General features: G+C 32.0%; 2 protein-coding genes across 2 annotated transcripts; one reads left to right on the plus strand and one right to left on the minus strand.

Annotated features, from left to right (window-relative positions):
* Positions 1 to 7,626: 7,626 nt before the first annotated feature.
* Positions 7,627 to 10,049, minus strand: LOC101266690 (small ribosomal subunit protein uS7). The gene is made up of 4 exons (XM_004250667.5): positions 9,781 to 10,049; positions 8,368 to 8,639; positions 7,985 to 8,188; positions 7,627 to 7,884 (listed from the first exon to the last, which is right to left on the minus strand). The coding sequence occupies exons 1-4, from the start codon at positions 9,883 to 9,885 to the stop codon at positions 7,830 to 7,832; spliced, it is 636 nt and encodes a 211-aa protein (XP_004250715.2). The 5' UTR covers positions 9,886 to 10,049; the 3' UTR covers positions 7,627 to 7,829.
* Positions 10,050 to 10,412: 363 nt separating this feature from the next.
* On the plus strand, positions 10,413 to 13,389 carry LOC138339696 (uncharacterized). Its single transcript, XM_069291597.1, has 2 exons — positions 10,413 to 12,752; positions 12,853 to 13,389. The coding sequence occupies exons 1-2, from the start codon at positions 12,198 to 12,200 to the stop codon at positions 13,291 to 13,293; spliced, it is 996 nt and encodes a 331-aa protein (XP_069147698.1). The 5' UTR covers positions 10,413 to 12,197; the 3' UTR covers positions 13,294 to 13,389.
* Positions 13,390 to 26,674: the final 13,285 nt, after the last annotated feature.

Raw genomic sequence — 26,674 nt, forward strand, 5'->3', positions numbered from 1 at the left:
GTAATGGAAAGTTGGTTGTTTACGCTTTTCAGATAATTTACAAAGAAATTTCAAAAATCTCAAGTGATTAATACCTATAAAGATGTTTTTTATTAAATTTTGTTGGGTAGAAAAATCCTCAAGAAATTAGATTATTTTTTTTTCCAATCATATGAATTTTTTTTATGTAACTACGATTTTCTTTTAGAGAGGTGAATGTAATAACTTAAATATGCCTATTATTTTTTAAAAATGAATATGATTTAATGACATGACATGTCAGCTATAATAGAAGAAGACTTTTAAGATTTTTTTGAAAAGTCACAGGGTAATTGAAATTAGTGTAATTACTAGGGCAGTAAGCCTAGTAATTACACAGTCTACTAATTGCATTGACATGTTTAGTTACCACAGTGTTACACTGTAATTACACATGCGATATTTGAATTACATAATTTAATTACACATGTTGTGTTTAGATGCACAATTGCAATCATAATACTATATTAAATTTTAAAAATAAAAATTAATTATTTAAAATCTATATTATACAAATAAAAAACTTTATAAATAATATTAAATTAAATATTAAGGAGATATATTCTATTTTGAAAATATATACTTAATAAATTAAACATATGTTCTTAACTAATATTATGAAAAAATTATTGATTTATATTTTTTTAAATTAATATATTTCAATTGAATTGATCATAAAAACTAAAAAGTATGAAGTTTCTACAAACATCGTGAAATGCGTGTTTGATAAAAAGATTAATATATAAATAAATATGTCATAAATTATTAAATATTCAATAAAAAGATAATTTAAGTCTAATTGAAAAGAATGACTTGCAATAAGTATTCAATATTACTGAAACAAATGAAACTAAAAATATAAGTTAAGTTATAAATTCAAAACACAGCAATTGTCACACCCCTATTTTCGTCTCAAAATTGAATTGCTTGTTTTGAAAGAAAAGAGTTTTTTCAATTAAAGTAACATTTCAAAAAGGGATTATTTTATTTCAGAGTCGCCACTTGAAATAGAGTTTTGGTGTTTCAAGTCGCCTCATTTACATCCCTAATCAAAAAGAAGTTGACTCGTTATTTTATGGTCTGCGAAATAAAAAATCGGGTAAAAAATTCTGTTGATCGAAGGGAAGGTATTAGGCACCCCTCGATCCCGTGGTTCTAGCACGATCGCTTTATTGACTTTTATGACTTAACTTAAATTTTTTATGATATATTATTTAACTTAAAAATAAAAATATTATGTGGCCTCATTCTTTGATTTATTTGAAAATATTTAAAATTATCATATTTTATTAATATATGTTCATTAACTAAAATATATATATGTGCATGAATTAAATTAAACAAAGTAAAGTAAGAGATTTTTATCTTTTTACTTTTTTTTAATCATTATTTTTATTATTACGTGTCTTTTTTTTTTATCTTTTTATTATTATTATTATTATTATTATTATTATTATTATTATACTCTCAAGGTTTTATTTTTTAATTTAATTTAATTTTTTTTAAGTTTTGACAAAGAAACTTTCTAAAAAAATTCTTTCCTTTTCAATTGTATGTTCGTTTTAATTATTATTTTTATACTTCTTTTTCTTTTATTTTTTTCTTCTGTCTTCTCTTTTTCCCTTTTTTTTAATTATATTCTTTCTCACGTTTTTTTAACTTTTCCTTTTTATTATTATTATTATTATTATTATTATTATTATTATTATGTTTTTCTTCCCTTTTTATTTGATTTTTTTATGTCATTGGCATTAAAAAAATCTACTAACTAAAATTAATATATTTACATAATAACTACACATATTATTATTATAAAATTAACATCTTTACATAATACTACACATATTATCAGTATAAAACCAAATATAAAAAATAAGAATAGAATTGAACAATAATTTTACTTAAGTTGAAATAAACTATGGGTTATTTAAATATGAAATAAACCACGGTTTGTTATAACAATTTCACACTAAATATAACTATATAAAGGATCTAAACATAAAGTTGATATGAAAATATTTGAACATACTTCATATAAAAACATAATGGTTTAACCAAATGTGAAATTTGACAATTTCGGTATATTGCAATCAATGCTTGTATAATCATGATATTAAATTATACAATAAAAATTAAATGGTACCTCTTGCAAAAATTCCACCAAAAGAAAATAATCCGAATAAGGAACCACGAATTCGAAACCACGAAAGTAAATCTCAACTTCAACTTTTGTTTGTGAGTGAAAGCAAAATATGAAATAAAATGTGAGTATATTTGCTGATTTTTTATTTTTCTAAGGTGATTTTCTTCCTTTTTGTGTGTGTATTTTTTTTCCTTTTCCTTTACACGTTTTTTCTCCTCCTTTCCTTTACACGTTTTTTTCTCCTCTTTTTTGCTGATTTTCTCTTTGGATTTCTGAAATTTTTTCTTCTCTTTTACTTTGTACAATTTTTTCTTCTTTTCTCTTCTCCTCTCATTATTAATTTATATATATTTATATGTGTGTATGTGTGTATGTGAGATTGGATTAGTGGAGTGGGGTATGGGGTGAATGGAGAGAAATGGTGAAGTGAAGGTGGGATAATGGGTAGGTTAATTTCTTTTAATTATTTTTTTTGTTATAAAATAATAATAATAATAATAATTAAGAAAAATTAAATAGCTAGATTAAAAAAATATAAAAATTAATAAGATAAAAAGTCAAAATATTTATAAAAAATATTTTGTAACGACCTGTTTAGTCGTTTTGAGCAGCAGATTTTATTTCTGGAAAAACAGGCTGAGACGACGGAACCCACGACGGAACGTCATGGGCATGACGGAACGTCATGGGCATGTCGGAACGTCATGGGCACGACGGACCGTCGAGGGTGTTTCGTCCCAAAACACTTAGAAATTCTGAAATTTGGGTGCTGAAATTGACTCTCTGAACTCTGTGACGGACCTGCAGGACGGACCGTCACAGGCACGATGAACCGTCGTGATCCACCGTTTCAAAACACTTCAACTCTTGAGAATTTGGTACAGGGAACGATTCTCTGAACGTCGTGACGGAAATGCAGGACGGACCGTCGTAGGTACGACGGGCCGTCACAGACTCCTTAAGGAAATCGAATCTCTGACGAACCTGCATGACGGACCGTCGCAGGCGCGACGGGCCGTCACAGGTTGCGTAATCCCAGTTGAAGTCGGAATTCTGGTTAAGTTTTAAAGGGGCGTTTTGGACTATTCCTGCTATAATTATATATTTCGTGGGTCTATATTAATAACTCAATTTCTTGGGGGAATAAAAGAGGTAACCTTAAGTTAATTAGTGGGCTATTATTGTCATCTTTTATTCTTAATTATATACTAATTAGGGTAAAAGAAAGAGGGTTTGAATAAAGAAAATAGAAAGAACAAGAGAAAGAGAGAGAAGGGAATCGATAGAGAGAGAGACGATCGAGAAGGGGAAAAACACAAAGCTTTGAGAAAATTTGCTTGCTTGATCACGAATCTTCGGTGGAGGTAGGTTATGGTTTTCATGCTTTCATAGTAAACTCTTAATAGAGAATGATATGTATTGATAGTATTGTAAACCCTGCTATGTGCTTAATTGTATGCATGCATGAACATGATTATATAATTGTGATTATATTAAGCATGATGAAGTTATTGAATCCCAAATCTTGTAAAATCCTAATCTCTTTGTTAATAATGAGACCTTGGTATAAAAGAAGGCGTGATGAACTAAAATAATGGGATGGATGATGCCTTGGTAAGAAAGAAGGCTTGATGAATTGATAGAAGGAGATTAGGGGATCGGGTGTCACGAACCGACACGTAGTATTAGGGGATCGGGTGTCATGAACCGACACGTAGTATTAGGGGATCGGGTGTCACGAACCGACACGTAGAATTAGGGGATCGGGTGTCACGAACCGACACGTAGAATTAGGGGACCGGGTGTCACGAACCGACATGTAGATTTAGGGGAACGGGTGTCACGAACCGATACGTAGATTTAGGGGATCGGGTGTCACGAACCGACACGTAGATTTAGGGGATCGGAGTGTCACGTACCGACACAAGAGGATTAATGAATATGAGGGAGCGGAGTGTCACGTACCGACACAAGAGAAATAAAGATCATGAATCTTGAAAGATGTTAATATACTCAATCTAATGAACATGATTCCCAAATGAGTATGGTATTGAGGCTTGAGTCCTCATGTGTGAACTTGACGGTAACTGTTAATGAGATAGTGCTTGTTGTTGCTACATGTTGAGTATCATAGTTGATTTTATGATATTACTTGGTATATATTGTTTTCTATTTGTAGTTGGCCGATGATATCTACTCAGTACCCGTGTTTTGTACTGACCCCTACTTTTATGTTTTCTTCTTGTTTATTTGTGGAGTGCAGCAAACGTGTCATCGTCCTCAACTCAACAGTAATTCAAGCCAGTCTTACTACATCGAAAATTCAGGGTAAGCTAATGCCTCTAGCTTGGACTGGATCTTCTTCTTCAAGTCTTGATGCCTTGAACTTCCGGCATGGACTAACTTCTTATGTATTTTTAGCTTTTAGAATACTCTTAGTTTAGTCATTTGATCGTAGATGTTCTTGTGATGATGACTTCCAGATTTTGGGAAATAATAGATGTTGAATTTTAGAAGTTAATGAATTGGTCTTTATTTGATGAGTTTAAGTCTTCTGCATTACTTTCTGTTGATATTATATTGAAATGTTAAGGTTAGATTGGTTGGTTCGCTCACATAGGAGGGAAAGTGTGGGTGCCAGTCGCAACCCGGTTTGGGTCGTGACATATTTAAGCTCTAAAAAAGGTATAAAATTTAAATTCGGTCAAAAAATACATGTCTACAACAATTTAACACAATACTCTTATAGCCAATTTTAACATAGCTTACATAAAAATGATTTTTTTTAGAAACAAAGAAGACATGAATATATAACCTTACTTAACAATAAATTAATTTGAAAAGTAGAATACTAATAAAATTATGCGAATGAGAAAATAAGCATAAAATAAAAAAATAGATAATACAAAAAGATTGCATAGAATCATTTGAAGTAAGGTTGAAAATGAAATATAATAAATAAAAAATAAAACATACACTTCTGGAACATTTTAGAATAATAAAAATAAAAATAAAATTAATATAATAGAAGTGAAAAAAAAATTAAAACAAAAAAATAAATATAGAATTAAAAAAAATCAAAAAGTAATCAATTGGTAATTACACCATATAATTACCAGCAATTCACAGTCTTTGCCTGTAAATTTGAGAGTGTAATTATCTCTTGCCAATTACACCAATTACCTGCTGTCCAAGTAATTACTATGTTCAACCAAAAAGGACAGACAATGTAATTCCACCAAATTCAGTTATCAGAGTGTCCTTCCAAACAGGACCTTAAGGTTTAAGTATATTTTTAAAGAAAAGCAATACTTGTCTCAATTTATACTACTTTTTTAATCAGTCTAAAAAATGATATGTTTCTATATTTAGTAACAATTTAATTTTAAAATATTCATTTTACCCCTAAAGAAATTATTTACGACCACCCAAATTTCTGTGGCTTATCTTGAAACACAAAAAAAAAGTCATTATTTTTGTATGAACTCCATGGTCAAATTAACTCGTAAAAATTAAAACGTGAAGTAATAGTTGAGTGATACTATAATCTCTAAAAAAAATAAAAGTAATTTGTGTGGGCAATTTTCAAAACATAGTGACTATTTGGAAAAATAAGTAAAAGGGTCAAATATACCCCTTTTATTATTTATTTGACTTTACCCTTATCATTAATATCAAGTTATTTATAGGAAAAGTTACGTGGTTAAGTAAATTTATATTATATAATTACTCATCATAGTTATAGTTTGCTATAATTACCATTCGTGACTAACATTATACATTAATTATTTGGGCTGATTTCAAATTTGCATAATTAGTCACTTTTGTATATGTATAATTCGTTAGGTATACAAATACATATGTATAATTATTTAACCTATCTACATATGCAATTCACCTCTCTCTCTCTGCCCTCTCTCAATCTCGCTTGCATCCCTTCTTCCTTTCCCAATCTTGCTTGTCATATATACAAATGCATATGTATAATATACAATTATATACATATACAATTCATCTTTCTCCCATTTTTTCCTCTCTCAGAGTCTCGTTCACCTCTCTTCTCCATATAATATGTAGTTACGAATTTTATCATTAAACCATAGCTATGAAGAGTAATTATGTCATTTTTAAGTGGTTACGTGTGAAAGTTTCCTTTTATTTATATCATTGTAGTCAGCAAACTTGTTATTCGTGACCTCAAAAATCTCAAATCGAACAAAAATAATTCAACTTCAATAAAATTACTCAATTTCTTCTTAATCCGACCCACTAAATCAAATAAATTAAATGCCCCTCTCAAATCTTCTTCATCTCCTTCCAAAAAAAAAAAATTCTCCATCTCCTTCAAATTGCGGGAATGAGTTTTCGAACCAATAAATAGATTCAGCAAAACTCATTTCAGGTTCTGTCCAGTTGTTCTTATTCGCCGTTCCTCTAAATCGTTGTGACACATTGGTCAAATATTGACCCGAAAACAACAGATTGAGTTTGTGTTTTACGGTGAAGTCATCAGCGATGGCGATGCCAATTTGGGCATTTCATCAGAATGATTAGAGCATTTAGAGAGAAATCGTGCAACGACGAGTATGACCTGTAAACCTTAGGAGATCCAACAAGTAGGGCTTCTTGTGGGAGGGAGGGCGGGCGTCTACCAAATATCCATGCTAGTTTCTCCGCGATTAAATCACATAGCTGGTCAATGACTCCATTTTACGTTTAAAGACAAAGAAAGAGCCCTGGAGTTTCAAATACGAGAAATGATTAATGGAGTTGAAATTTGAGGAAAATTCATATAGTTCAAATTTTTTCACAATGAAGAAGGTAAGCAATTGGGTTACAATTATTCGTGGGTCAGATTAGAGAGGAATCTGGATATTTTGTGTGAATGGGTTATTTTTGTTGATTTGAGTTTCTTCATTAAAAGTACAAACGTTTTGATCCCTTTCCCAAAAAATAATATGAAAATTGTACCAAAAAAAGGATACTACTTAACACAGAAATTCCTTCTTAATAAATTAATCTATTTAAAAAACAAAAACAAAGAACAAGATTATAATTTTAATTAAGTGAATTGAATAAGTACGTTACTAAAAAATAGTTGTATGGTAAATGAAACAAAAGTAATATTTGAAGGCTATTCCAAAAACTTGTATGAACATTTAAACTCCAAACATTTCTACATTTTCCAACTTTGCAAGTTCTGCACAAACATCTAACGTCCAAATCTTGCTTCCAGACTTTACTTGTCTACCTTTATTAACTTTTTTTAAAAATCAACGAAAAAACTTGATAGCAGTTAACTGCAAAAACATAATCTATCTTTTTAGAAATAAAAATGTAATGCTCAGCTGAGATTGAGCTAAAAAGGAGAAAATAATGTCCGTCCGCATTGTGACCAACAAGATTGTTCAACCTATGCGAACAAAAGCTTGATAAAGAAGAAGCAGAAACACAACAACCAGACATTTCAACTGAGAATAACAGCAAGCTCAATTTTGCTTTTTGCTAATTCCCCCATATAATATTCAATACCAATGTACTCCAAGTTTCCCAAACAGAAAAACTCGTTACTAGTTCCAAAATGCCTTTCTAGCAACTAAAAAATAAAGAACAAACAACGTTTCGAAGCAAAACTGTCCAACCAATAGTAAATATCCATACTGCACCCTCAACGATTGGCCTTGGCAACCCTCTCAATCTCATCCTTCTTCTTGATAGCATAGCTACACGTACATAGAATGAATAAGTAGGCAGAGAATATAGTTACATTTATTAAGGATTAAACGCATATAGGAGTAAAAAGATGGCAATAGAAAAGATTACCTGTTGGAAGATCCCTTGGCAGCATTAATGAGTTCATCTGCAAGGCATTCTGCTATGGTCTTGATGTTCCTGAAAGCACTCTCACGTGCACCAGTTGTGAGGAGATATATTGCTTGGTTGACACGACGGAGTGGAGAAATATCAACAGCTTGTCGCCTCACAACACCAGCAGAACCTATACGAGTTGCATCTTCTCTTGGTCCACTGCATCACATAGGTAAGAATATGGGAAGGAAAAAATGAGAATGACTACAATATCTCAAGTATGCCGCGACATGGAAATGGAACAAAGAAGACATGGTATGAAAATCTTCTAATTAACAAGACCTCAGCAAGAAAAACTCGAGCTAATAAATATGCAAAAATCAGAATAATCTCTAAACCTGTTGATAACAGCATCAACAATCACTTGGATTGGGTTTAGGTCAGTCAACAGATGGATAATTTCCATAGCATGCTTAATAATACGAACGGCCATCAACTTCTTCCCGTTGTTCCTTCCGTGCATCATCAGTGAGTTGGTCAACCTCTCCACAATTGGGCATTGAGCCTTTCTAAACCGCTTGGCTTGGTACCTCCCAGCTGTGTGTGGTGTATATGTAGGATGCTTGTTAGCAGTAGCAGTTATGTAATCCTCAACAGAAATATCAGCAATCTGCATGAGATAATAACATTTAAGAGAGAATTCAAGAGATCATATACTGAATTTCTCCTTTGAGCATTCCAATGAAGAATCCACCTACAATTACATTTCCAACTTAACCAACAAGGATTTCCCTGAACTCTCAGCAAGTAATTTTCAGTTGTATAAATCCACCATTTACAAGGCAACAATGATGAATAGGCACACCTTCTGTAAGGTTGTCCCAGTTGGCTTGTTATGGATTGGGGAAACCAACACTATTCTGTTCAACTTAATCATATCATGTTTAGCATGCATGTTTCTTTGAATAAGAAGATCAAGCCAGCAGGCTTTATAGTTGATAGACATACCTAAGCAGTGTCGTGCATAGTGTTTCAAGTTTCCTAACCATGGTTAAGTATTCAATGCATTGGACTTGAGAACTGATATGTAGGGATGAGCATGGAAAGGTATGATACAATATTGAAAACTTTGGTTCAATAATTTTGATTTTTAAAAGTACTATACCATTACCATATCAAATTAAACCATTATGTGCCGATACTTTTTAACTTTTGGTTGGTAACCATTGTTTGTTCGACTTCGACTTACATATACTCATATAAATAGAGAATTATGTTTTGGTTTCTTTAGAAACTTCTTAATTATATCATATAAAGATCTTACTCATGTAAAAATATTCAAAAGAAAGAAGAAGCAATTCCATCACTTAATCAATTACACAAAAAGGACAATTCTAACAAGAAAAGAGTAGTCAAAGCTTTCAATGTCTAAACAACTTTGAACTAATACTAGTTAATATATTTGTTAGTATTATAATACGATAAATGAATTGGATACCTAACTATACACTCTGTTAAAGTATTTGGTGATTCGATATACATTATAAATAATATCAAATGTCATGATATTGAAACCATTGAGTGAAAAATTTTGGTTTCGGTATCTACCCTACCATGCCCACCCTTACTGATATATCACCTCTGCTACACTACAATTAGAGTTTAGCTAACGCAAGAAACAAAATAATTCAAATGTTCATCTTATGATTTCGAAAATGCCAAGTTTCATCCAATTCGACATTAATGTTAGGCAAATAATGAAAAGATATAGGAACTGGAGAGGAATAAAATTGAAAGGGAAACAAACAAACCTGAACATCATCATATGACCAACGATTGAAAAGCAAAACATCAGTGTGAGGCTTCTCTTGATGCGGCTTTTGGTTGTCCACTGCTACTACTGAAGCTTCTTCCATTTTTCCTGTTTTTCTGATAGGTCTAAGGAGGTGTCGATTGGAGAAGAAGGAAAACCCTAAACCCACTTATACTGTCCAAAATAGCCTTCATTCTAAGATTGGGCTAAAAAGCCTATTTGGCCCACTTTTCCTAACTCAACTTGCTCCAGTTTGTTCTTTTGGCTACTTGCGCAACTTCTAAAGTTTTTCAATAAAAAATGTAAAAATTATGTAAATCACATAGTGTAAAATATAAATTACCTCCAATCCCTATTCTTTTTCAATTTACAAAAAATCTCTTATTTTTAATAAGTTTATGATACATAATAAAATTGTCGGATACATTATATAGTATTTCATTTTATCCGTTTGTTGAGTAATTTGGGGGATTTTTATTCGTATGTTGAGTAATTTGCGGGATTAAAAACTGAAATTTGAATTAATTCCTACTTTTAATATGCCACGGTTATTATTCCCTTAAATAAAGGCATTAACTTGTGTGTTTTAAAATCAGTTTTATTCCCTTAAATTTTGTCATTAGTGATCTTTCTTTTTTTTTTGGCAAAAATGATATTTTGATTTTGATTAGTGATCTTCCATTTTTTTGGCACAAACGATATTCAAAATTTCCTTGAAGGTAATTTTGTATCCTGTTTCGTAATGAATATTACGATATTGCTAAGGCATTCAGGAATATGGGAGAGTGAGGTTAAATACAATCAATACAAAAGTGATGGGATAGTGGTTGGGGAAAATATTTCATATATGAATCTAATCTCAGCAATTGCTACTGAATTAAATATTGATGAATTGAAAAAAAATATTATTATCCGATATATTGTAGAGGGCAATTCTTCTCCGATGATAATTAGGAATGATATTGGTGTGAAGCTGTTTATAGAAATAAAGAAGCAAGAGGTTGGATTCAGTATGTATCCGCTTTGCATCGATACAAATGATAAAAGTACAGAGGAGTTACAAATTTTTTATTCAAGCAGTGGTGCAATTATGTGTATTGAAGGTGGACAAAGAGACGCTAATGCTCTAAACGTTGTTGAATCAAACATTGGTGATTCTTTTTACATACCCGAGATGGAGAAAGAAAATTATATATCAGATACAAATATATTAAATGTGGAGACGAAACAATTGTACAAGGATAAAGCAACTCTTGTGGCTGTAATGATGAAATACAAAATTAAAACTAGCTTCAATTTTAGAGTTAAACGGTCAGATACGGAAAGGTATGTAAGTATTTCATATTTGATTTTTGTTTACACACTTTAGATAATGATATTTTTGGATAAATTTGGATTATTTACATGGTTAGTATATCACTTGGTGTTGGATAATTAAAAATTTATTTTGTATAAGTCAAAGATGGAATTATAATTGTGACAATTTAATTTATTTTGTATTATTATGTTGATGTGTCTGTGAATGTGTGTAGGAGGTAAAACACAGCGGACATTTATATAAATGTTAAAATAATTTGTTTGACATGAATATAATATGAGGTGTTATTGTAAATGTTACATACCTTTACATACATTGACTGTAATTATCAAAAAATTTGTATCAAATCTTAAAGTTTCAAGTATGCATTTTTACTAATAACTAACAAATTTATATTGGTATAATTGCAGCTATGTTTTAGAGTGTTATTCGGAAAATTGTTGTTGAAAATCAAAGGTGTCTGTTAGGAAAAACACTGATATATTCAAAGTAAGATACTTCAACAGTGAGCATACATGTCCATTAAGGGATAGGATATTAAGTAAAGTACAAGCTACTGTAGGATTTATTGGTGCTTTTACGGCTCCAAAATTGGTAAATCATAAAAGAAAACATACTCCAAATGATATAATTGATGATGTTAGGGAAATGTATGGTGTTTAGATTTCTTACCAGCAAGCATGGCGTGCCAAAGAACGTGCACTAAAGTTGATAAGGGGCAATCCTGCAGATGCATATAAAAATATGCCAAGATACATATATATGTTGGAAACGGTGTATCCAAATTCTTATATACGGATGCAAAATCAGAAAAAATGAATTTATGTATCTATTCATTGCTTTAAGGCCTTTGATGAGAGGGTTTGAGTTCTGTAGGCCTGTTGTTGTTGTTGATGGTTCACATCTTAGTGGAGCTTACAAAGGGACGTTTGTATCCGCAAGTACTCTTGATGGGACAGATAATTATAATTTTTTTAAAATGATAATAATAACATTGTTTCAACATTATGTATCAAGTATATTAATATTGCGTGTTGACTATTTTAAGGTTGCATATTACCATTAGCTTACGGGATCGTCGATACGGAAAATTGTTCATGGACATGTTCTTCACACAGTTCAAAAATGCATTTGGCGAGAGAGAAAAAATGTGTGTTTCTGATAGAAACGAAAGCATAATTAAGAGTGTTAGTATAGTTTATCCAAATGTTCCACATTTTGCATGCATATGGCACTTGTGGAAAAATGTTTGTACATACTACAAGAGAAGTAAAAACACTCAAAGTAATCTGTTTTATTCGATGGCTAAGGCTTATGAAAAAAAGGATTTTGAAAAATTGATGGCTAAAGTGGAAAAAATAGATGGAAGAGTTAAAAAGTATCTTGAAGAGGCTGACTATGAAAGGTGGTATAGATCTCATGCAACCGTGAATAGGGGTAGAATGATGACATCTAACATTGCGGAATGTATCAATGGTTGTCTTGTTGATGCACGTCAATTACCTGTTTTGGACTTTTTGGAAGAAGCCAGAATTCTATTTGGTTCTTGGAACTGCAAAATTAGAGAAATAACATTTTATACAAAGGAAACATTAGGGAGGAAATTTGAAGAGATATTGATTATAAACGCGTCCAAATGTTCGAAAATGAAGGTATTTATTCATATATCAAATATTATGTATCTTGCTTACATATTTTAAGATTTTTTTTGTATCAAAAAATCTAACAGTAACTTTTTAAAAACTATTGCAGGTTGTTGCATCTTCAGAATTCGTTTTTTCAGTTTATGAAGGTGGTATAAGATACATCGTTTGCCTTGAGAGAGAGAATTGTTCTTGTGGTAGATTTCAGCATGATGAAATACCTTGTGCGCATGCAATGACTATTCTGAAGAAGAAGAATATCAAAGATGTACACCCAAACTGCTCTGATTACTATAAACCTGATGCATTAACCAACACCTATGCAGTTCCAATGGAACCAATGTCGGACAAAAGTGATTGGACAGTTTGGGAAAATGTTTTGGAAGAAGTTGTATTGCCACCAAGATACAAAAAAATGCCTGGTAGACCAAGGAAAAAAAGAAAGAAAAATGCAGATGAAAAGTTAAGCGGAAACACAAATTGTTGTGGACGATGTGGACAAGAAGGTCACAATAGAAGAACATGTACTTTCTTTCCAAAAGATTCATAATGATTATGTTTCAGGAGTTCCTTTAATAAATGTAATAGTGTAGCATTTGGTTCCACTGTTACACAGAGATTCTGATTCAATAAATTTCTTTGATCATTTGGCAATGTGTTCTCTAATTCTTTATTTTTTGTTAAACTCTATTTAAATTTGACATTATATTTATGTATCAAATACTTTATTTTATAATCCTTACTCAAACTTACTTTAATCAATATTAATTGCGAAAATTTCACCCAAATTATTTTCAGTTCTAATTTAATTTAATTTAGTAATATAGTATCATGTGTGTAGATACTTAAAAAAAATTCATATTTTGAAGGGCAAATAATTATTCGTAATATATATAAATCATAGTACTGAATATATCTTATTTGTACAAAAGATATTAATTTTTTCAAAAAAAAAACTGGCGTATATCAAGTGTAATAACTAGTATCACTGTTTGTGATATTATATATTTTGATATTTCATGTAACATATACATAATATAATTACGTATATAATTTTCTTTTTTTGTATCATACAATTCTTTATTTTTTGTTAAACTCTATTTAAATTTGACATTATATTTATGTATCAAATACTTTATTTTATAATCCTTATTCAAACTTACTTTAATCAATATTAATTGCAGAAATTTCACCCAAATTATTTTCAGTTCTAATTTAATTTAATTTAGTAATATAGTATCATGTGTGTAGATACTTAAAAAAAATTCATATTTTGAAGGGCAAATAATTGTTCGTAATATATATAAATCATAGTACTGAATATATCTTATTTGTACAAAATATATTAATTTTTTTTTAAAAAAAATGGCGTGTATCAAGTGTAATAACTAGTATCACTGTTTGTGATATTATATATTTTGTTATTTCATGTATCATATACATAATTTAATTACGTATATAATTTTCCTTTTGTTGTATCATACAATATATTTACGTATATATAATAAGTGTTTTTTTATGACAATAATTACATTAGTGTAACTATGTCACGACCCAAATCCGGGCCGCGACTGGCACCCACACTTACCCTCCTATGTGAGCGAACCAACCAATCTAAACCTTAACATTTCAATATAATATAACCAGAAAGTAATGCGGAAGACTTAAACTCATTAAATAAAGACCAATTCATTAACTTCTAAAATTCAACATCTATTATTCTCCCAAAATCTGGAAGTCATCATCACAAGAACATCTACGATCAAATGACTAAACTAAGAGTATTCTAAAAGCTAAAAATACATAAGAAGCTAGTCCATGCCGGAAGTTCAAGGCATCAAGACTTGAAGAAGAAGACCCAGTCCAAGCTAGAAGCATTAGCTCACCCTGAATCTCCGGTATGATGAAGACTGGCTAGAATCACTGCTGAGTTGAAGATGACGGAACGTTTGCTGCACTCCACAAATAACAAGAAGAAAACATAAAAGTAGGGGTCAGTACAAAACACGGGTACTGAGTAGATATCATCGGCCAACTCAAAATAGAAAACAGTATGTATTAAGCAATATCATAAAATCAACTAATATCCTTAGCATGCAGCATTTACAGTTACCATAACCCTTGGTTACAACACCAAGCACATCAATGAGGACTCACACCTCCTCATCATACTCATTTGGGAATTTAGTTCATTAAATTGGATATATTAACATATTTCAAGATTCATTATCTTTATTCCCCTCGTGTCGGTACGTGACACTCCGCTCCTCAATATACTATCCTGGTGTCGGAACGTGACACTCTGATCCTCATTCTATCCTGGTGTCGGAACGTGACACTCCGATCCTCATATACTATCCTGGTACCGGAACGTGGCACCCGATCCATATTCTATCCTGGTGTCGGAACGTGACACCCGATCCATATCCTATCCTGGTACCGGAACGTGGCACCCGATCCATATTCTATCTTGGTGTCGGAACGTGACACCCGATCCATATTCTATCCTGGTACCGAAACGTGGCACCGGATCCCCTAATCTCATCACTTTCGTTCATCAAGCCTTCTTTTATACCAAGGCATCATCATTAACAAAGTAGATTAGGGTTTCTTTTCAAGATTTGGGATTCAATGGCTTCATCATGCTTATTTATTCACAATTACATAATCACATCATTCATGCAAGCATACAATTAAGCATATAGAAGGTTTACAATACTACTAACACATATCATTCGCTATTAAGAGTTTGCTACGAATAGCATGAAATAACCATAACCTACCTCCACTGAAGATTAGTGATTAAGCAAGAAATTCCCAAGGCTTTTGTTCCTTCTTCTCGTTCGATCCTCCCTCAATTCGTTTCTCTTTCCCTCTCTTTGTTCTTTCTATTTTCTTATTCCAACCCTCTTTCTTTTACCCTAATTAGTATATAATTAAGAATAAAAGATGACAATAATACCCCACTAATTAACTTAAGGTTACCTCTTTTAACCCCCAAGGATTTTGAGTTATTAATATAAACCCATGAAATATATAATCATAGCAGGAATAGTCCAAAACGCCCCTTTAAAACTTAACCAGAAATCTGACTCCAACTGGGATTGCGCAACCTGTGACGGGCCGTCGTGCCTGGGACGGTCCGTCCTGCAGGTCGTCGCAAAGTTCAGAGACCCAATATTTCCACCAAGGGTCTGTGACGGTCCGTCACACCTGTGACGGTCCGTCCTGCCATTCCGTCACGAAGTTCAGAGAGTCGATTTTCAGTACCCAATTTTAGATTTTCTAAGTGTTTTGAAACGAGACCCTGCGACGGTCCGTCGTGCCCATGACGGTCCGTCATTGGGTTCGTCGCCTCAGCCTGTTTTTCCAGAAATAAAATCTGCTGCTCAAAACGACTAAACAGGTCGTTACAATAGATACCAATTTACCCATCGTTCGTCCCCGAACGATCACAAGAAGGAAAACAAGGGCGAAAAGGAGTACCTGAATCTGTAAACAGATGTGGGTATTTTTCTCGCATATCCGCCTCCTTCTCCCAAGTGGCTTCTTCAACGGGTCGATTCTTCCATTGCACCTTGATAGATGCAATCTCTCTTGACCTCAACTTGCGAACTTCTCTATCTAAAATAGCAACAGGCTCCTCCTCATAAGACAAGTTCTCATCAAGCAAAACTGAATCCCAACGGATAATGTAATTTCCATTCCCATGATATCTTTTCAACATAGACACATGGAATACCGGATGTACTCCGGACAGCCCTGGAGGCAAGGCTAACTCATAAGCCACCTCTCCTACTCGCTTAAGTACTTCAAATGGTCCAATGTACCTTGGACTTAGTTTACCCCTTTTTCCGAACCGCATCACCCCTTTCATGGGCGAAACTTTCAACAAGACTTGTTCACCTTCCATGAACTCTAAGTCTCTAACCTTTCGATCTGCATATTCTTTTTGTCTACTTTGCGACGCTAACAACTTTTCTTGAATAGATTTCACTTTATCTAACGATTCTCTCAAAAGGTCAGTACCCCAAGGCCTAACCTCAAATGCATCAAACCAACCAATGGGAGACCTACATCTCCTACCATACAATGCTTCAAATGGAGCCATATCAATGCTTGAGTGATAGCTATTATTGTATGAAAACTCCGCTAAGGGTAGGAAGCTATCCCAATGACCACCAAACTCTATCACACACGCACGAAGCATATCTTCCAACACTTGAATCGTCCTTTCAGACTGACCATCGGTCTGAGGATGGAACGCAGTACTAAGGTCCAACCTAGTACCCAATTCTGCATGCAATGTTTTCCAAAACTTAGAAGTAAACTGCGTACCCCTATCTGATATGATGGATAGTGGAACCCCATGCAATCGAACGATTTCTGAGATATAGATCTTGGCTAACTTCTCTGCATTGTAAGTCACCTTTACCGGAATGAAATGAGCAGATTTAGTTAACCTATCAACAATCACCCAAATGGAGTCATACTTACCCATTGTCCTTGGAAGACCAACCACAAAGTCCATTGCAATTCTTTCCCACTTCCATTCCGGAATGGGCATTCTCTGAAGTGTTCCTCCGGGCCTTTGGTGTTCATACTTTACTTGTTGACAGTTTGGACACTTGGCAATAAAGTCAACAATATCACGCTTCATTCTACTCCACCAAAAGTGTTGTTTTAGGTCACGATACATCTTGGTTGCACTCGGATGTATAGAATACCTTGAACTATGAGCCTCTGTCAGAATAGTGTTGATTAAATCATTGACGGGGTACACATACCCTTCCCTTGATTCTCAAAACACCTTTCTCATCGATTTGTGCTTCCTTAGCCTCTCCTCGCAATACCTTATCTTGGATTCTTCTTAGTTTCTCATCATCAAACTGTTTTCCCTTAATTTTGTCAAGAAAAGAAGATCTTGACTCCACACTAGCCAACAATCCTCCCTTCTCATTTACTTCTAATATCATCAAGTCATTAGCTAGAGTCTGAACCTCTCTAGCCAATGGGCGTCTAGAAGCTTGCAAGTGAGCTAGACTTCCCATGCTTCCCACCTTTCTACTTAAAGCATCCGCTACAACATTAGCCTTCCCCGGATGATACAAAATAGTGATATCGTAGTCCTTTAGTAACTCCATCCATCTCCTCTGTCTTAAGTTCAAATCTTTCTGAGTAAAGACATACTGTAGGCTACGATGATCCGTATAGATCTCACACTTAACCCCATATAAATAGTGTCTCCATTGCTTTAATGCAAACACCACCGCAGCCAATTCCAAATCGTGGGTCGGATAGTTACGTTCATGCACCTTTAGTTGCCTTGAAGCATAAGCAATCACACTCTTCTCTTGCATTAGTACAACACCCAAACCAGAATAGGATGCATCACAATAAACAATGAAGTTCTTACCCTCTACTGGCAAGGTAAGGATAGGTGCGGTAGTCAACAAAGTCTTGAGCTTCTGAAAGCTTTCCTCACATTCGTCCGACCATACAAATGGAACATTCTGCTTAGTCAAGTTCGTCAATTGGGAAGCAATAGAAGAGAATCCCTTGACAAATCGACGGTAGTAGCTAGCTAACCCAACAAAGCTCCTTATTTCTGACACATTAGTAGGTCTTACCCAATTCTTTATGTCCCTATTGCCTTTAGAGACATTGGTTCTAATGACACTTAACTAATGCCGGTAAATACTTTAGAACTCTTTATTAGTGTCAATATTTAATGCCACTAAAAGTTATTTTTGTTGTAGTGTATATTACAGTATTAAGACTTAATTGCCATTTTGGCTAAGACAAGTTACTATCTTATGAGAATGACTTTAATTATTTATCTAAGTTTAACATAGTCATCCATTAAGTTAAGTAAGCCAGACCAAGGGTTCACTTAAGACCAGAAATGATCGTTAAGTGTCGGCCACGTCCGTGGTGTAGGCTTCGGCATGACATTTTTTGGTAGCAAGTAAGAGGCGTGAATGACTGACAAAAATTATGTAGTTATTATTGACGATGTCGAATCTAGGATTTTAAGGTTGTGGACGCTTCAAGAAGAGTTGGTCTTTAAATTTTTTATTAAAAAGGATTCCATAATGTGAATATATTTAAAATGACCACAACAAATGTAATATACAACTTTGAGCACCCACAAGCGACCAATATATCAAGTAAATAGTTGCCTAGGTGCTCAATGTTTAAGTTTATACCATTCATTCAACTTTATATAAAAATATATATAGTTCGATACGAGATTAATGGGTGCTCAATGTTAGGGTTTTGTCATGATTTTCTTACCTTATTTGAAGTTCATTTTTTTCTTAAAAGAAAAGACAAAACATTATTATAAATGGTTTTACTTTTCCTGAAGGAAAATATAATATTCTTTCATATTTGGTGTTTATTCCTTTATTAGAAGAGAAACTTGGAACTCTATAAATTGAAGATTCTTCTTCTCATATCGACAACAATAAAATTCACAATGTAGTTGTTTAGAGACTTTTATTTATGGGGAGATCTATTCTCACTACAATTTTAATGTCTTTTTATTAACTTTTAATTATGTAGGCCAATTGGTCATCATATAATAATATTTTTTCTATTAGTATTAATTTTTTTTTATCTAATTTATTAACTATATGATTTACAAATTATAAGTTTCCACATGAAGCCGTATTCACCACTTCATATCCCCGACAAGTGATATCAGAGCACATGGTCCAATAATCATATGACTCAACAAGTGGTATCAGAGCGCACGGTTCAAAGATCTGATGGTTCAGTGATCTAATGCTTGAAGGAGGTTGAAGACAAACTCAAGTGGTTTCAAAACATTTTGTAACAAATTTGATGATAATGAAGATTTTGTCAAGTTACATGTGGAGAAAAAGTTTCAACCATATTTTTAACATTTTGCAATTTTTAAAAATAAAAATAAAATATTTTTAAATCATATATTTTAAATTTTAATTTTAACCATGGCAAGCAACAATAATGAAGATTTTGTGATGAACAAGATTTATCAAGCATAGAAGAAGGTGAATCAATTTTTGTCAAGAAAATTCAGCAAAAAGGGGAGATTTATTAGGGGTTTGCTATGATTTTCTTACTTTATTTGAAGTTTTTTTTCTTAAAAGAAAAGACAAAACATTATAATAAATGTTTTTAGTTTTCCTGAAGGAAAATATAATATTCTTCCATATTTGGTTTATTCCTTCATTAAAAAAGAAACTTGGAACTCTATAAATTGACAACCCCTCTTCTCATATCAAGAACAATAGATATCACAATGTAGTCGTTTAGAGACTTTTGTTTATGGAAAGATTTATTCTCTCTACAATTTTAATGTCTTTTTATTACTCTCTCTGTTTCAAAAAGAATTTCTTCATTTCCTTTTTAATTTGTTTAAAAAAGAATGACCCCTTTCCTTTTTTGGCAACACTTTAACTTTAACTTTCCACGTGGCATGTTTAAAACCACAAAATTAAATGAAATTTTGGTACATTTGACATAATTTTAATTTATAACCACAAGATTCAAAAGTCTTTTTTCTTTTCTTAAACTCCGTTCCAAGTCAAACTAGGTCATCCTTTTTGAAATGAAGGGGATAACTTTTAATTATGTAGGCCAATTGGTCATATCATATAATAATATTTTATATTTTAGTATTAATTTTTGTTATCTAATTTATCAACCATATGATTTGCAAATTGACGCTCTAATCAACCTTTCAGAACCCAACACTCAAGCACTCAAAACCTTTCATGTAAGTCTGCCCGGCCATGGTTATTGGTTTTGATTGTGATTATGAAGATTTAATTGATATTGTTTCCACACAAATTAGAGTGGATACCACAATAATTTTTTCAAAATTTGAATGTATTCAGAGTGACAAAAAAGACCAATTTCAAAGGGGTTTAAAAAATAATGTGTGACTTTTAGCAAAAAGAATGTAAGAAGACAAAACAATATTTTCTTGATTTCTTCTATTTGATGAGGTTAAGGAGAGTAAATAATGTGATTTTTTTAGTAAAAATGATACATTTATCATAAAAAAATAATTTTTCTATAAAAATTAACACAGCTTATTTTTGGTAAAAAATTGAGGCCCCTAAAATTGGGGCTTAAGGCATGTTCCTTATTTTTATAAGCATTGAGTTGACACTGTGTATAGTCTTTTTTTTGAAGGTGCGGGTTAATATAAACCTTTTAAACAGGCGAGGTGTTATACAAGTTATTTCTTTAACCCCAAACCAGCTTTGTTTGAGGGATTCCTTTGACCTACAATTTTAGTTTAATTCCTTGATATTGCAACCCATTTTGCAATCTTATTCTCCAATGTACTATGTCAAATCATACACACCTCATATAACAATGACACACTATGCCATGTATATTATGCCAGAACAGAAAAAGAATATGTGATGTCACTCCCTTAACATATTTTTTTCTCTTAGAAATGACAATTTATGTCTATTTGTTTTGTTCTTTCATGAATTATAGGATTTGCATATGCAGCCTCGCACATCATTTTTACTAGTAACTCAATATGATCACCAAGTTCTTTGAATAATCATACTAGCCAAGTAATCTTTGTACGTTGCACTTAGTCATACTTTTGAACTCACCTTCTGATGAACATTAGAAATGAGTGTCACTCCAAGTTTAACTAAGTAGCTTGTGACAAATCTTCTAGTCTCTAGGCATGCTCCCCAATCTGAGTCACAATATATAAGCAATTGAATTGTGTCTTTAGTCGATATAAGTAATCTAAGATTTGGAGCTTCTTTTATGTATCTAACCATCCTGATTCCATTAGAAACTTTTCAGAATAGTGCATGAACTAACATACAACCTAAATGGAAAAGGCTAAATCACATCTAGTCAGGGTGAGGTAGAGTAGTCTCCCCAGAAGCCTTTGATACCAAGTAGATCCTATAACTTGTGATCCTCATGTCCTCTTTCCCGTGAGATGCACTCATCATACTTCACGAAAGTAATTTTTTTGATTTCTTTCAAGTGGTGTTCTTGCAGGTTTAGCTCCTCCTAAGTCACATTCATCTATCAATTCCAATGCACACTTCCTTTAAGACATATGAATCCCTTTACTATATCTAGCAACCTCAATCTCGAGGAAGAATTTGAGTTCACCAAGATCCTTCATCTTGAATTGCTTCTGTACCCTTTCTAATGTGATCTATAAGACTTTGATTACTATCAGTGATCAATAAATCATCTACTCACACCAACACAACGAGTATATCCAGTGACGAATTCAGGATTTAAAGATTGTAGGTGCTCACTTCCTTTAACTTTAACTTGTTAGCAATCACATAATGTAAACATATACGGACTCAAACTCTATATTAAAAAAGTAAACTTATATTAACTCAAACTTTTTAATAATAAAAAAATAAAAATAAAATAAAGATTCATATTATTATCATAAAAATAACCTCTAGTTATAAGTTACAATGACCTACTGGCAATATTATCATTACAAAAAGAGACTTCTAGTCTTAAACTCATAATTGTACTCGACGACTTTTCATATGTTGAAAACGATAAATAATAGCATCATTGCTTACATTTGTGAATATGTTATGCTCTACATAGCAAACTAAACAACCATTCAACCAGTACTATTACGAAGTTCATTTTTAATGTACTTCATGGATGAGAAAGCTCGTTCCATAGAAGCGGGCAGTGGAAAATGTTTGGAAGAATACGAAAAGTTAGGTTAGTCAGATTAAAAACTTAAGAATAGGAAAATTTAAAACATGTACAAAATTCGGAGTAAAATTAGCCCTATTCTTTTTCTTTCTTTTTTTTAAAAAAGGGTGCAAAATTCGCTGGAAAAAATCAAAAAAGAATGGAGCTGACGGGATTCAATTCCTGACCCGCGTGGTTTGCACGCCTAATATTTCAAGGCATACACCAGCTCACCCACGACTTCTTTTGTTATATGGATGCTCATTTAATTGTAATAACGTATTTATCATATATATATATATATATATATATATATATATATATATATATATATATATATATATATATATATATAATTTCCGTAGCCAATGGGTGCTCGAGCACCCAAAATTGATTAAGTGGGTCCTCCCCCTGAGTATATCACCTGTAGCCTGTCTAGTAAACAACAAGTAGTTATAGTAACCCTGACTAAATCCTAACTGAACCATGAACTTTGTGAATTTTGACTTACAGTGTGTGGGAGCCTGTTGAGACCATATAGTGACTTGTGTAGTTTGCAAACCTTAATAATATTCTCCCCATGTCTACCAAACTCAACATGTATTGCCATGTATACTTCCTCAAAGATAACTCTATTAAGGAAGTTATTTTGCACATCCATCAAGTGAATGCACCAACCTTTTGAAGCAGCCAAAGCTACAATTAATCTCACAATAACTATTTTTCCAAGTGACTAAAGATCTCACCATAATCTTGACCCTTTTGTTGACTAAGGAATGTAACACCTTAGATTTTGAAATTGCAGTTTTTAAAATGAAGTCTGTATCTAGGGGTCCCACTTACGGATCATAGAAGCTTTTATGGGCCATAGGTGGCAACCATAGGTAGTGGAAAAATAATTTTTAAAAAGTTAAGTCTCGATATCTTTTTACGGTTTGACAAGACAAATTGTAGTTCCTCTTACGAGTCGTAGGTAAGTCTCGTAGGTCACCCCACACTTAGTGAAATTTTAAAGCTTAAAGCTGATTTCTATGATTGGTATTAGGTAGACCTACAAGTTGTAGATGAGGTTCTTCGAAAGTGGGTCAATTTCAAGGCCTAAGTGACCCATTGATGATTAACCAGTACGGTGCGTCTAACGACCTGCAAACCATAAATACAATCGTCAATGGGCTCAAACAATTAGCTTAAGAGGGACTTATGATTCTTTTCCTAATTATTCTAACCCAAGAAGTCAGCCAGACCAAGAATTTTCTTGGGGATCAACAATATTTCTTGAGTTTCGACCACGTTTAGGGTGTAGGCTCGAATTGTGATTTGTGATATACTAAAAAGCTAAAAAGATTACTACATAAAAACTAAAATTAAGTAAAAGTAACATACAACTAATCAATGATATAAACTATTTACGAATTGAATAAAAAATCGAAAGACCGCATATAAACATTCAAACGGTAAAATTTTTCTCTTCTTCATTCAATGTTCTTTTAAAAATACCATTTTCCTATTGGGTTTCACGAAGCATATTCTTCAAGTGATTTTTTTTTCGGAAAAATTACACGGATTGGTAAATTGTAACAAATAATTACTAATTTTAGTGATACTTTTTATTTATTATCATTTATAGCAATACATAGCATTACTATGTTAAATCTGCAATATGTATTAAAAGTGAATAATCTATGCAATATATATATCTATTATAACTGTTTTTAAAAATGTATTACGCTTGTTTGGTAAGAAATTATCACATTGTATTATGTGTGATAAACGTATTATCCATAGATAAGAGTTGTATTATATGTCTTCTATAAATTATTCTCTGTAATATGTATTAAAAGTTTATCAAAAGTGATCAAGTGAAAAAAAATATTATTATAAAAAGAAAATAATTTTTTTAATATAATGTATTTATGTAAGTTTCCTTTTTTTTCTTTTTATTCTTTTAGCAATCTCCTTAGAAGAGATCTATCTTCTATAAATTTCATATTGATGTGTGAAGTCGATGTAGCACCGTCAAAAGAAGATCTCCTCATCCGTGAAAGAATGGTGATACTAGCTTCATTTATCAACATGTTTTCTGTCCACCGAAAATGATCACATCTATCATTTTCTTGAAATAAAAAAATACGGGAATATCTCCAAATATTTTAAAGTGAACAAACTTATTATTTATTTTTTACCTTTGAAGGTGCACAACTCCAAAATTATGATCTGGATTTCTTGGAGTCCTCGATATTTTATTTATATATATATATATATATATGTAGAAGATGAAGATGAATGAGAAAATGTGGAGTGAATAACCTATATTAATTGTTGAATAAAGAGATATAACTTCATGTGAGAAGGAAAATATAAATTCATGTGAAGAGTTAATAAAAATGGGAAATTACGCGGTTAAATAAACTTATGCTACTTAATTAGTCATCATAGTTATAGTTTGCTATAATGATCACTCGCGATTAATATTATATATTAATCACGTGGGTTATCTTCGAATTTGTATAGCCACGTTTGTATATTTATAATTCACAAGAATATACAAATACATATCTATATAATATACAATTATCTAACCAATATATGTATACAATTCACCTCTCTGCCATCTCTCTCTCGCCTCTCTCCTCCCTCTCCCAATCTCGTTTGCCATATATACAAATGCATATATATAATATATAATTATCTAATCGATATACATATATATAATTTACCTCTCACCCACTCATTGCCCTCTCTCGCTCGCCTCTCTCCTCTCTCTTCTAGTCTCTCTCGCTTCTCTCCTCCCTATAAACTCTTTCAGATAATATTATTCTCTGGTCCGGACTTGGGCCACTGAAAAAATCACTAATTTTGATAAGATAATAAGACAATATATTTTAAGAAAATCCTTATATAAATATATGTTCCCATTAATATAATAGATTAATAACGTTTTAAAATTACAAAAGTATCTAACACAATTTAGTGAAATATGCTTATATTATTATTATTATTGTTACTTTTTTTTTTGGTCAAAATTTAAATCTAGTTAAAGCTCATTTCTAACTTTTATTATTCCATCCGAAAGTTCCGATGTTGTCCTTTTGAATTGCATAAAAAAATATGAAGAATTCTAGACGCAATAAGTGACTATTTTTTAATTTGATCATTAATAATATTGTTTAATTTTCTCCGATAGTATTCACATGAATATTTTTTAAGCGCTATACCGTAAACATATCTCATTTTCACCGAAATAGTCAAGCAAATTATTAACATTTATTTTATCACGATAATCAAATTTATTAATCATAAACTTCAAAATAAGAAAAATCGTTTTCAAAAGAGGGTTTCATTTAACATATAGTCAGTGAAGAATATTCAACTAATTACCATTTTTTGCCACATCCTGGATGGTGGGGAATTATCACAGATTCATAACTTCCAAAAACCAAAAAGAATTCAAAGAAGAATCAATAAGTAAAACGCGGTAATACAAGTCAAAATAAAAGATTTTAGCAGTGACGCGATAAGAAAGTGGTGGAGGGGGACAAAAACTACTACTTTCAGTACTTACAAATTCAATGTTTGGAACTTAGCAGGATCCAGCTGTTTTGCTATTTTACTCTTGCAGCCACTATTATTATATGATTCCTTTTTATTTTATTACTAAGTATTGTTTTTTAATTGACGCCTAAACAGAATCTGCATTTATTATTATATATAATAATTGGGCTTACTCAAAATATTAATGATTACTTGGCAAAGTGGTTATGCTAAAGTTGCTTTGATTTGTTAACGGATACAAATTAATGTAATACTCTTCAAAACACATTGCCATTATGTGTTTTCTTGTTGGGTCTTAGCTTGGTGTATCCCATATCAATTATCATACGTTTACTTAACTATTTTACTCTTTTGAGTGGATAATATTCTTTTATACTTAAAAGGTCAGAGATATTTAAATGATTATTGTACTTTGTTTTCTTTTGAGAGAAAATGATCAAATGGACCTTAATATATGGGTAATGCTTAATTTTGGTGATATTTTAGTTGATTGAAGTTGTTCTTAACGTATAAAAAATATGTTCATTTTAGTCCTTTATATTTTTCACTTGATTTAAATGATCCTAATTAATGTATGACAAAAAATGTTTATTTTGATCGTTAATTCTAACTTAACAGATTTATTTTTTAAAAAATGTTAAATTTTACTATAGACTCTAAGTGACTAA

This window comes from Solanum lycopersicum, chromosome 11, assembly GCF_036512215.1.
Source record: "Solanum lycopersicum chromosome 11, SLM_r2.1".
Classification (NCBI taxonomy): domain Eukaryota; kingdom Viridiplantae; phylum Streptophyta; class Magnoliopsida; order Solanales; family Solanaceae; genus Solanum; species Solanum lycopersicum.